The sequence below is a fragment of the Platichthys flesus genome, chromosome 5, assembly GCF_949316205.1.
Source record: "Platichthys flesus chromosome 5, fPlaFle2.1, whole genome shotgun sequence".
Classification (NCBI taxonomy): domain Eukaryota; kingdom Metazoa; phylum Chordata; class Actinopteri; order Pleuronectiformes; family Pleuronectidae; genus Platichthys; species Platichthys flesus.
The window spans coordinates 620,190-633,221 of NC_084949.1; the positions used below are offsets into that span (position 1 = coordinate 620,190).

Consider the following 13,032-nt stretch of genomic DNA (forward strand, 5'->3'; position numbering starts at 1 on the left):
AGAGTTAGCAGGTTCTGGTTTTTGACACACAGACTCCATCACAAAGAAGGCCAGACAACAGCTCTTCTCCCTCCGCAAGCTCAACATTGATTCTTGGATTCTCTACCACTTCTAAAGGTGCACCATAGCTGCATCACCGCCTGGTATGGCAGCTGCACTGCCCTGAACTGTAAGGCTCTACAGAGGCTGGTAAAGTCTGCCCAGCGCATCACCAGGAACTATACAGGAAGACGATGTAGGAAGAAGTCCAACAGGATCATTAAAGACACCTATCACCCCAGCCATAAACTGTTCGGCCTGCTGCAATCTGGCCAACAGAACTGCAGCATCAGGGCTGTCATTCTTCTAAACTTTGCACCTTGCAATATTTACACATCCAATCAATATTACTTAAATTATTTCAGTCTAATCAGAAGTAATATACTTTATTTTAGTTCATAACACACACTCATCGGCCACATTGTAAGGCCCACCTGTGGTGAAGAGGAATTGCTGAAGTTCAAATCGAGCATCAGAATGGGGAAGAAGGGGGATTTAATTGACTTTGAACGTGAGTATTTCAAAAGCTGCTGACCTACTGGGATTTTCACGCACAACCATATCTAGGGTTTACATAGAATGGTCCGAAAAGAGAAAATATCCAGTGAACGGTGAAGCAGATGGGCTACAGCAGCAGAAGACCACACCGGGTGCCACACCTGTCAGCTAAAACAGGAAACTGAGGCTACAATTTGCCCAGGCTCACAAAAATTGGACAATAGAAGATTTGAAAAATCGTGCCTGGTCTAATGAGTGTCGATTTCAGCTACGCCATTCAGAGGGTAGTGTCAGAATTTGGGGTAAACAACATGAAAGCATGGATCCATCCTGCCTTGTATCCATTCTGCCTTGTATCAACAGTTCAGGCTGGTGGTGTAATGGTGTGGGAGATATTTTCTTGGCAAACTTTGGGCACATTAGTACCAATTGAGAATCATTTAAATGTTTATTTTCAATTTTTTAATAAACATTCTTTTGATTCTGTGGTTTTTTAAATACTTTGAGCATGGCTAGAAAGGAGCCTGTGGCCCAAGCATTTTCATTGCACGTGACTGCTCTATGTAATTATTTTGCACATGATAACTAAAGTCTTGAGTCTTGAATCTTGACACTTGGTCATCAAGACTAGAAAAACTCTATGTAAATATATATATTGATATATATATAAATAAACCATAATTACCAGTGAAAAGAATCACATGGGTCTGCATACATTTTCTATACTGTGTGTCATCTGACCATTGAAAACGTGGATATGTGATATGAGTTTATTTTGCTGACTTCGTTGACCCTTCGATTGTGCAGAACTGAACAGTATGTTACATCCTGGTTCTGCAGATCCTCTCAGCTCTGTTTCTGTCACTGTGTCTCCATGCAGCATCACAGCTCTCTGTCTCCCCCTGCAGGCAGCTGTCCAATGAACAGGCCGTACTCCAGCAGACGTTGCAGAAAGAGTCCAAGGTCAACAAGCGTCTGTCCATGGAGAAAGAGGAGCTGCTGTGGAAGTTGCACAATGGCGACCTGCTGGCAAGTCCCCGCCAATTCTCACCCACCTCTTCCTCCAATCAATCAATCAATCAATCAAATTTTATTTGTATAGCCCATATTCACAAATTACAATTCATCTCATAGGGCTTTAACAGGGTGTGACATCCTCTGTCCTTAACCCTCAGCAAGAGTAAGGAAAAACTACAAAAAAAACTTTTAACAGGGTAAAAATATGTAGAAACCTCAGAGAGAGCCACATGTGAGGGATCCCTCTCCCAGGACGGACAGAAGTGCAATAGATGCCACGTGCAGGAGAACATCATCAATAATCTAAGTCTCTAGCAGCATTGATGAAGCACAGTCCATGCTCAGCAACCATCTAGACCACGATCCACCATCCAGACCAGACGCAACTCCAGTCCTCAGTCACCGTCCACCGCCGCCCACCAGGAGGACCCATCACAAGCCACCATCGCGGTCCTGGTCCACCGCCCGTGCCCAATGCCAACGCGACACAGGGTCCGCCACCAGCACCACGATCAGCCCACATGACTCAGAATCCGCCACACTGGATCCAACACCGCGACCCCCGGTGCGCGATCCACAAACCGTTATCCATGATGCGGCCACAAAGGCCCTGGATCTGCAGGTGATAAAGCAAAGGGATTCCGGGGAAGGGGGATAGGGATGGAGAAGAGGAAGGAGAAGCTGGAAAGAGAAGCTCCGTGTGTCATGTGTCATAAAATAGAACAAGTAACGTTCTGGCGCACTAATTAGCTCTAACTATAAGCTTTATCAAAAAGGAAGGTTTTGAGCCTACTTTTAAACGAACAGATGGTGACTGCCTCCCGAACTGAAAGTGGTAGATTATTCCACAGCCGAGGGGCTTGATGGCTAAAAGCTCTGGCTCCTACTCTACTTTTAGAGAATTTAGGGACGACAAGTAGGCTTGAATTCTGGGAGCGGAGTGCTCTAGTGGGTTTATAAGGTATTAACAGCTCTTTAAGGTATAAAGGCGCTATATTATTAAGGGACTTGAAGGTGAGGAGGAGAAATCTTAAATTCTATTCTAGATTTAACTGGAAGCCAGTGTAGCGATGCTAATATTGGAGAAATGTGCTCTCTTCTCTTTGTTCTCGTCAGGACACGTGCTGCGGCATTTTGGACAAGCTGTAGAGTCTTTAACGACTTCCTGCTGGAGCCTGATAATAATGAATTACAATAGTCCAGTCTCGATGTAACAAAGGCGTGGACTAGTTTTTCTGCATCTTTTTGTGAAAGGACATGTCTAATTTTTGAAATATTACGCAAGTGGAAAAAAGCGGTCCTAGAAATTTGTTTTAAGTGCCTATTAAAGGATAAATCAGGATCGAAGATCACTCCCAAGTTCCTGACTGTTTCATTGGAAGCAAGGGCAATGTCGTCTAGCGCAGCTATATCATTAGATAATGCATCTCTAAGGAGTTTGGGGCCAAGTATTATAACCTCTGTTTTGTCTGAGTTTAATAAGAGAAAATTGCGGGTCATCCAGGTTTTTATGTCCTTGAGACATGTTGGAAGTTTAGTTAATTGATTACTTTGTTCAGGTTTTATTGACAAATATAACTGGGTGTCATCCGCATAGCAGTGGAAATTTACCGAGTGTGTCCTGATAATGTTTCCTAGTGGAAGCATATATAATGAGAATAAAATTGGGCCGAGCACAGAGCCCTGTGGAACACCATGATTAACTTTGGTGCGCACAGATGACTCATCATTAATTTGCACAAATTGGGAGCGATCAGAAAAATATGATTTAAACCAGTTAAGGGCGGTTCCATTAATGTTAATTAACTGTTTTAGTCTTTGTAATAAAATTTGATGGTCAATTGTGTCGAATGCTGCACTGAGATCTAACAGAACGAGGACAGACACAAGTCCCTGATCTGAGGCTATTAAAAGGTCATTAGTGACTTTTGCCAAGGCTGTCTCTGTACTGTGATTGGCTCTAAACCCTGATTGAAAGTCTTCATATATATTATTTTCCTGTAGAAACTCACACAGCTGATTGGCTACCACTTTTTCTAAGATTTCAACTCACCGAGGAACTCTGCGTTCTTCCCCACGACTACACAATTATCGCCTAGATAGCCCCATAGAAAACAGCGACACTCCCTTCTCTTGTTTGGCCCCTATCCCCTTTTTAAGCCTTGGAAGGATGGAAGAGAACTCAGCAGAGTTGTTGGATGTTAGTTACCTAATTAAGTTGGAAATTTTAAATGAATTACATTCAAAGATGCTTATTTTGTAAGGAAGAAGACTGCAGTGGAACTGATGCACTTGAGTCTGAGCAGGGGACTGGCCTTGCTCTCTATCAGTCTCGACCAAACGCCTAGTTCATCAACAAATCTTTCTGAAAAAAAATATCAGGCAAACCTCAGGGACTCTAATTAGCGCCTCACTCTCGTTACTACTATCCGTACCATTTTGTGGTCTTTTCAGTGTTGTACAGCTCATCCTGTTCTTTTATACTCCTTCTGTTTGAGAGATATTGGGAAAAAATTCTTTAGATTTGTTACGTATGTAGTTTTGTGGAAAAGGTCTCAAAGTTGTCTAGATTTGGCCAATCAGAAATTAAAGGTACTTCTTGGTGGATTTGGAAGGACACTTTTTTCATTTTCCCCACATTTAAAGAGGATGTTTTTTTCCATCTGCCAAAGAGCGTAGCTCAACCATTGACCTGCTGTGGACCTCCAGAGGAAGTGGATGAACTTGTCCTGGTACTTGTCCTTCTGTTGGCAAACCGGAGGAAGGGACCTTATTGAACCTTTGAATGAATGTCTCTCTATGTAAGCTTTGCAAAAACTCTAACCTAAGCTACTATGTGGCATGTATTCACCCTTTAAAGTTAAATCTGAGCAGGCCAGTTCAGACACCCATAAAGTTTCAAAGCCAAATATGCAGTTTGTTTAATAAGAAGAAAAAACATTATCACTTTGTTTTGTTGTTGGTTACCAAAATGCCTCAGTGGAATATGTTATATTGTACTTTGTACACAGAATAAATACAATACGAGTTAAAATCAACATTATTTTATTTCAAATTATGAAATGAATACAATGGTCAAAGTCAAACTGTCACTGTCTTCACCCAGTTTGTCACCTGTAAGAAATGTGAAAAGATAAAAAAAAAAAAAAAAGAGAGTTTCTCAGCTCCAGTGAGTGGACCCACGCTGTTTCCTCACTTGTTCTCAGCCTATTGGCCAGGAGCAGCGTCAACATCACTGCCTATGCTGTCAAGTTGCCCAAGTAAAGGTGCAATGACTGGCAGTAGATGCTTGAGGTCAGTAGCTCGCACCATCATGACTACAGATTTGATGGAGTACCACCAACCGTGCCATGTATACCACACCACCTCGTCCTCAGCCATGGCTTGGGATGGCCCTTTGTAGTAATTGCCGTTTAGATTCCCTGAATCACACCTGTAATGATAAAAAAAGAGAAACACAAGTTGAATACATGTTATTTGAGAACTGAGTAACACTGAAGGGTGTGTCCATTACCTGCTAAACCACCAGCCTGACTTGCTGTGTCTGATACACTGGGCGTTGCTATTTTCCTGATCGCTGTTGTTCGGCTCACCTAAGGTACTGAATTTGACCCCACTTGGTCCTGTCCATTTCTGCCCAGTAGAGGGGGGAGTGTGAACATCAACCAGCGCGTCCCCTGCATTCCCAGTGTACTCTCCCAAATGAATCTGGTACTCGTCCTTTGAGTGGAAAGAGGGGAAAAACATTCTGAAATAATCTTCGATGAGTACGAGTGTATTTACACTGACACTTTTATCCAGAGTGAATTTCAATTTTTTCCTTTCTTCATAGAAAGCATTATAAGGATTGTTTTGAGTAGAGTAATACGTAGCATCTGGCATCTATTGCACTCCTGTCCGTCCTGAGTGGGGGATCCCCCACATGTGTTTTTTCCCCTGTTAAAGGATTTTTTTTTTTTTTTTTCCTAATTCTTAGTGAGGGTTAAGGGCAGATGATGTTACACCCTGTTAAAGCTCAATGAGACAAATTGTGATTTGTGAATATGGGCTATACAAATAAAATTATTGATGGATTGATAGTGATTACAAATTACATAAAAATATGCAAACAAGGGGGTGATAATAGGATAAGTGTTGAGAGGAAAATTAAAAAAATAGTGAGATGTAGACATATGAATAAATTAGGAGATACCGAAAAGGCTGAGTTGAGAATTAAAGATATGGAACACAGCTGGCAGACCTAGAGCCAGACATCATTGCTGCTATCTCCATAGCAAAGAACATAAAATACAAAGTAACTAGTCTAAATAACACATCTGCTGTTATGGGAAAAAGAAGAGGTGACAAGGTTAAAGACATAGCTGTAAAGAAGAAATGTGCAGTGGATTACAAAAGGACAGGATACGATTAATAGTACAGAATTAATCCATATTGTAACATTTAATAAAAAAAGTTAAATTTCCACCTAAGCGAGTGAAAAAAGCTTGTTGAAAATTAAAGCTTGCTTTAAAACCTTGCATCTTATCAACCTTATTTTGCAGTGACAACCCTCACTCATAACACATAAGGAAGGCTATTTCCTTTCTCATTGTTACCTTTTCATTGTCCACTTTGAAGTTCTTGTACTCTGCAAAGCGTTGATTTCCCTCAAAGTCCTCCATGTCAATGTGTAGGTCGTAGTTTCCTAGAAGACACAGTTTCATTGGTACCCATCACATTAGGCTTGATATATTGTGTAGGTCGTAGTTTCCTAGAAGACACAGTTTCATTGATAACCATCAGATTAGGCTTGATATATCGTCCAAACACTAATGTATACGCACACCTTGGGAGGTGAGATAGTGTAGAGGTTCATTTCCCAGCCAGAATTCTCCATCGGGGGAGTAGAGGTCTCCAAATCCGTGCTTATACTCCACCCATTCTCTGCATACAGAGGACACATTTGCATTGTCAGATTTCTGACACGTGCAACATATGAATTTCTATATTTGAAGAGTTGACACACAAACACACCTGTCAAAGATCTCTTTGCCGTCTCTCCTCCTCTGAAAGACGGTCCATCCTCCTCCATTGCTCATGTCACAGTAAACACTCAGAGAAGTTGGAGAGCCGTCAGGGATGATCACATAGAGCCCACTGGCCACGTTACCGTCTGCAAACACCTCAGAACAGTCTTTGCATAGACACAAACGTAATCTTTACAAGGTGAAATATTCGCCACAGGTTGAAACTGGAGGGTCATCACCACAAACTACTGATTTGCTGCTTGATAAATGTTTGCTCCATTATGATTTGCAAATATTGTTTTATTTTCATTCAGTTTTTCTTGGAAACATGATTTATTTCCTTTTAAAGTTTTTCAGCTAACTTAGAGCAGCTTATTAACATCAGGTCGGCACAGATCAAGATAAGCTTTCGTGTGGATTCCCTGCATAAGTCATATTCTCTCCCTGTTGTCTCCACCAACTCCACTGGAAAATAAGTGTTTTGTAAGTGCTAAATAATGCAAAATGCTACACTGTGTTCACCAACCATTTGTATTCTCCATGTGTATTTTTTCAGTTTGGTATCTGTCCCTTTTACCAGGGTCGTAGAAAGTCCAGAAGCTCTCATTCGGATATTTTTGTTTTTTCGTCTGTATTTCTTCTGTATTTGTAAAGCGCTTTTCTAGTATTGATAACTACTCAAAGCGTTTTATAGTACAGTTTTACCATTCACTTAAATATACAGTGCATCAATGTGCAGCACTTTCACAGATCAAACCTACAGGGGCAATTTGGGGAATCATTATCTTGCCCAAGGACACTTCATTACACGGAACGGGGGAGATGGGGATGGAACTGCCGATCTTCTGGCTAATGAATGAACCACTCTACCTCCTGAGCAAAGTGCAGCCCCACTGGAGAACGTCCAGAGATTATCTGAAATTCAGTGCATGTCTGAAAGTAGCTAATGATGCGCAGACACAAACGTATGTATCTCTGATAGAAATCTAACCCTACCTCTGTACAGGTTCTCGGGACCCAGGTGTAAGTTGGGAATGTTCTCCAGCTGCTGGGCCTGGCTGTTGTGAAGCTCCTGGATGTAGAGGTGCTGGTCATTGATGACATTCACCAGACCCTGGATCTCCACTTTCAAACTGACCACCTTGTCCTCACACGGCACCGGAGCCTGGATAGAGACAGAAAGAGAAGTCGAGTGAGAATTTAAACTTAGATTCGGAACCAGTCGAGAAAGTACTAACAAGTTAAATCCTTCACCCCTTATGGAAAGAATAAATGCTGCATGTTTTACTTGCTTGGCATATTGTGGATGTGCATTACTGTAAATACAGCTTTATATTGTCATATACACTCTCGTCGAGTCAGGAAATGTGGGTGATTAAATGATACCTATAGTTTTATTTGAAGGATTGGTTTTCAAATAGAAGAGAAGCTACTATCAATATAAAAAAAGGCATGGTAAAGATTACGTTTTTTTAAAGGTTTATATCACATCCTCAAGTGATCCATTCTTCCACTGTTCTAGAGAGTCAATGATGAATTTGATCAGTTAGCATACCCAAATCTGCACCAGATTAGAGCTACTGAACATGTTTTCATCATGTATGCATTGTTAGGACAGGAGGCACTGGCAGCCAGGTAACACGCTGAACTATTAAGAGCAGTGATTATAGAGACAGAGCCATCACCCTGAATCCAAAAAGCTACAGTGTATCCAATGCACACTACATGGTCCTCCCATGTATGGCTTGTCTCAGCTGTCTTAATGTTGAAAAATAAGGAGCACAACTACTCTCTATCAAAAACTAGTCTCTGAAATCTGTGGATTACTCACTCAAGTGAGGTGACCACCACAAAATAAATTCCAGTCACCTCTCTTCCAGACAAATATCTCAAAAATAATCATAATGAACAAAAACTATTCTTAGAAATGCTTAGAAATCACAGAATGTACAATGATATACTGATATTTTTGATTTTCTTACGGCCATGCATGCAGCCAGCTGAAGAAGAAGGGCCACTGATGTCCTCGGAGTTCCCATAATAAACGATCCAATCAGTAACTGAATCAAACTGCCACACTCTTATGTGACTGTTTCTGTATCATCTCACTGATACCCCTCCTCTCTCCTATGTCCTGTTTGGCTGTTGGATGTTGCAATATCACTTCACTGCTCATTCTCACCATGACTCTGTATAGCTGGAGATTATTAGAATGCACATAGTCTGACTTTTTGTGAAGTAGCCTCCATCTAGTGGTTGGAGTTAATAGACATATATATTTGTTCATTTTTAACCTTCAAACTGTCCTCAGAAAAACAACAAAAACAACTCTGATACCAATGAAACATGTGTTCATAAACATGACATATTCCTCTCTGTTTTTATAAGGACATAAACAAACATACGCTTATATCAATACATAATTAAACAGTTTACAGTTCCAGTGGATTAGAATTTCATATCATGTTATTATTTTTTGAATAAATTAATATAATAACTTCTGTTTGCACACAGCTTCCCTGTCGAACAAATATAATGATTGCCCTATCCTCCCTCCAGGTCTCCTGCACAGTGGTGAGCACAGAATCATCACAGTCACATCAGACAAGCAGCCCCTCCCACCTCCAACCTGCCATCTCCTGTCCCAGCTGTGGTGTTTTTTCTAGTCTTGTGTGGAGGTGAGTGGTGATGAACAGAGGACTAAGCTACCAGGGCCACGAGTTTACAGCTAATTAGCCAAAACACAAAAACAAATATTGTGTCTTGTTAATGTACATGCATGAGCTAGCTAATGTAATAAGTTAGGGCATACAGGAACTGCAATTAAAGGGAGACACTACAAGTGAATATAGTCAAATTTGTATATAATGACGTAATTAAAATCGCCACATCGATATGCAAATTATGCTATGTTTAAATATGCAGATAAGCTTGAGTGGTGCATTTAAGAGTAATCTACTGATACAAACAGACAGAGGGTAAAACCAACACCATCAACATGTTTTCTTTCCATAAGAGTGAAAGAAGACATCAAACCTAAATAGACACAAATCTCAAACTTGACCAGCACATGAAACACAATTTTGTTGTTTTATTGCCTGTAGAGTTCTGCATTAACCAGTAACTGCAAATTGTTTTATTTTAGGCTCCGCATCTAACAACTCTTCATTCTACTAGTTTGTTCTATACGCTGATAGATCTTTATCAATACATGATACAGACAGCGCTCCCTCAAATCTGAAAGGCGGGTTGTAGGTGCACTGAAAAAAGGTCTTTGTCAAAATCAGTTATTTTGTGTGAGTTTGTTTGGTAAGTATAAAAGTAGTAATAATAATAATAATTATAATGTTTAAGATCATTACTGTATTCAGGCTTTTTTTGAAGTGAAGATGTTTGAATTATTTTGGTGGTATTGAAATAAATAGCACTTCGAAATACACAAAGGATTTATTGTAATGTACAAATATAAACAAATTGTGCAATAGTGCAATTTTTGAGAATTCTTACTTCACTACTTTCCTCTCCCTGTGCAGTCAGTTATTCTAAATAAATACTCGAAAACGTGAACATTGTGGCACAGTTAATTATGTTGTTGCTGCTCTTGTGATAAACCCAGTGAATACTCAAAAAGACCAAAGGGTCATCATAGATTCTCCTATACCCTTAGAGGGGTAGGTATTGCAACCAATTGAATACCTACCCCTGAGTAAGGGGTATTCAATTGGTTGCAATCTTCAACCTTACCCTTAAATGTAATTAAATTCTACACCACAGAACCTTTAATGCACAATAAACATTTAAGTTTACAAGCTTTAGTAGTTTTGTCCTTACCCTTGTTGAGGGTTAAGGACAGAGGATGTCTCACCCTGTTAAAGCCCTATGAGACAAATTAGGATTTGTGAATTCTTGTCGTTCTTGGTATGTACCCTCGGGTTTGAATGCACTTATTGTAAGTCGCTTAGGATAAAAGCGTCAGCTAAATGAAATGTAATGTTATGTAATGTCAATATGGGCTATACAAATAAAATTTGATGATAGACTGAACGAAGTACATAAACATTTGATAAAAAATAAACCAATAAGTGTCCGTTCTAGATGGAATTCAAATTAGTTAGCACGCTTGACCAGATGGCCACACCAGATCATTAATTGGAGTGCTTGGCGTTGCATTTACATAACCTATGGTTAGAATGAAAATCCAAAAACGTTTACGACTCCGGTGGGACTCGAACCCACAACCTTTGAATACCAACTCAATGAAAGACTAGAAGTCCAATGCGCTATCCATTGCGCCACGGAGCCATCAGTAACTTTATTGGATTTATTCGTAATCATTCCGGGGTTATCAGAGCACGGGTTGGACGTGAATACAATTGTAGGCACTTTCAGTCCCTGCAATTGTCCAACTTCACATATCCGGTCGTAGCGGATATAGGAAGCGCACTATCGCGCACGCGACATCCTCGTTTGCTCTGCACGGTATGTGCACGATCCCCGCGGACCGTGACCTAGCGCGGGAGCCTTAGTTGCAGGGCGTTGCAGGACACATTAACTTCATAAGCTTGTATTAATTCCATTTCAAGTAGTTTATTAGTTTGAGTGCAGATAAGGAAATGCTGGAGTTGCCAACATTTATTTTCATTCAATGCTTGTTTATAGCTATGCATGTTCATTGGTGGAATTACTATTATATGTTGTATGTATACATGTATTAGGGTTAGGGTTAGCTAAAAAGTTTTGAAAGGCTTTTCTTCTCTTTAAACGTTTTTGTATGTTTTTATACTGCAGGATTTGAACTACAATATGTGACGATTATTTACAGAAGCTTTCCCAAAAAGCCAGTTTTTTGGAAGGGACATGATATTAATATCTAGGTGTGGCACTTTTTACAGCACTGAAAGAAGTCCCCTTCCTGCTCCCTTTACTGTATGTTTTTCAAGGTATGTTGGTTTTGCTTAATTTTTTATCTTTGTGTTTTACTTTGAATGTTTTCATTTTCATAAAGGGCCTCCCATAGTCTGTATCTCTCTCTCTCATATTGTGCAGGTATCTCTGACTCCAGAGCTGCAGGAGCCAGATGACAACAATTAATTATCTTTGTTGCTATTATATTAACTGGTGTTGCTTTCATTTAAAACACTGTTACATTTCTAATTGTCACTTATTATTCTAAAAACAACCAGTCTGACAGAGCTGAAATGTCAGGCTGTAGCAATGGTTGATGATAACATGAAAACAACAGGACCTGATCCATCACGTCAAGTATGTGCAGTTTACACATTGAGGATTTGGTGTTCACAGACAAGAGGATTGGCAGATATTCACTAATTACCCTATTGATTTAATATTTGTAATATACAAAGTATAAAAACTGTACTTAAGTTTAGGATATTCAAACACGAAGGAAAAAAAGGCCAACATTTTGCTTGCACGGTTCGTATACAGTGGGTACAGAAAGTATTCAGACACCTTAAAATTATTCACTCTGTTTCATTGCAGCCATTTGCTAAAATCATAAAAGTTACATTACATTACATTTCATTTAACTGACGCTTTTATCCAAAGCGACTTACAATAGCACAAAAGTTCATTTTATTTCTCATTAATGTACACTCAGCAACCCATCTTGACAGAAAAAAAACAGAAATGTAGACATTTTTGCAAATTTATTAAAAAAGAAAAACTGAAATATCAGTCATAAGTATTCAGACCCTTTGCTGTGACACTCATATTGAACTCACATGCTGTCCATTTCTTCTGATCCTCCTTGAGCTGGTTCTACTCCTTCATTGTAGTCCTGCTGTGTTTAATTAAACTGATTGGACTTGATTAGGAAAAGCACACATCTGTCTATATAAGACCTTAAAGCGCACAGTGCATGTCAGAGCAAATGAGAATCATGAGGTCGAAGGAGCTGCCCATGGAGCTCAGAGACAGAATTGTGGCAAGGCACAGATCTGGCCAAGGTTAAAAAATAATTTTTGCAGCATTCAAGGTTCCTAAGAGCACAGTGACCTCCATAATCCTTAAATGGAAGAAGTTTGGGACTCAACGATCACTGCAGCCCTCCACCAGTCGGGGCTTTATGGTAGAGTGGCCCGACAGAAGCCTCTCCTCAGTGCAAGACATATGAAAGCCTGCAGAGGGTTTGCCAAAAAACACATGAAGGAGAGCCCTGACCTAAACCCAATTGAGCAACTCTGGAGAGACCTGAAAATGGCTGTCCACCAACGTTCACCATCCAACCTGACGGAGCTGGAGAGGATCTGCAAGGAAGAATGGCAGAGGATCCCCAAATCCAGATGTGAAAAATTTGTTGCATCATTCCCAAGAAGACTCATGGCTGTACTTGCTCAAAAGGGTGCGTCTACTCAATACTGAGCAAAGGGTCTGAATACTTATGACCATGTGATATTTCAGTTTTTCTTTTTTAATAAATTTGCAAAAATTTCTACATTTCAGTTTTTTACGG

General features: G+C 40.1%; 1 protein-coding gene and 1 non-coding gene across 2 annotated transcripts; both read right to left on the minus strand.

Annotated features, from left to right (window-relative positions):
* Positions 1 to 4,582: 4,582 nt before the first annotated feature.
* Positions 4,583 to 8,736, minus strand: LOC133953333 (fibrinogen-like protein 1). Its single transcript, XM_062387211.1, has 8 exons — positions 8,725 to 8,736; positions 8,543 to 8,620; positions 7,557 to 7,725; positions 6,568 to 6,727; positions 6,380 to 6,477; positions 6,150 to 6,238; positions 5,069 to 5,274; positions 4,583 to 4,987 (listed from the first exon to the last, which is right to left on the minus strand). Exons 1-8 carry the CDS (start codon positions 8,734 to 8,736, stop codon positions 4,762 to 4,764), a joined length of 1,038 nt encoding a protein of 345 aa, XP_062243195.1. The 3' UTR covers positions 4,583 to 4,761.
* Positions 8,737 to 10,771: 2,035 nt separating this feature from the next.
* Positions 10,772 to 10,862, minus strand: trnar-ucu (transfer RNA arginine (anticodon UCU)). Its single transcript is given in 2 exon segments — positions 10,772 to 10,807; positions 10,826 to 10,862. It is a non-coding gene; the product is annotated as a tRNA-Arg (tRNA).
* Between the last annotated feature and the right edge of the window lie 2,170 nt (positions 10,863 to 13,032).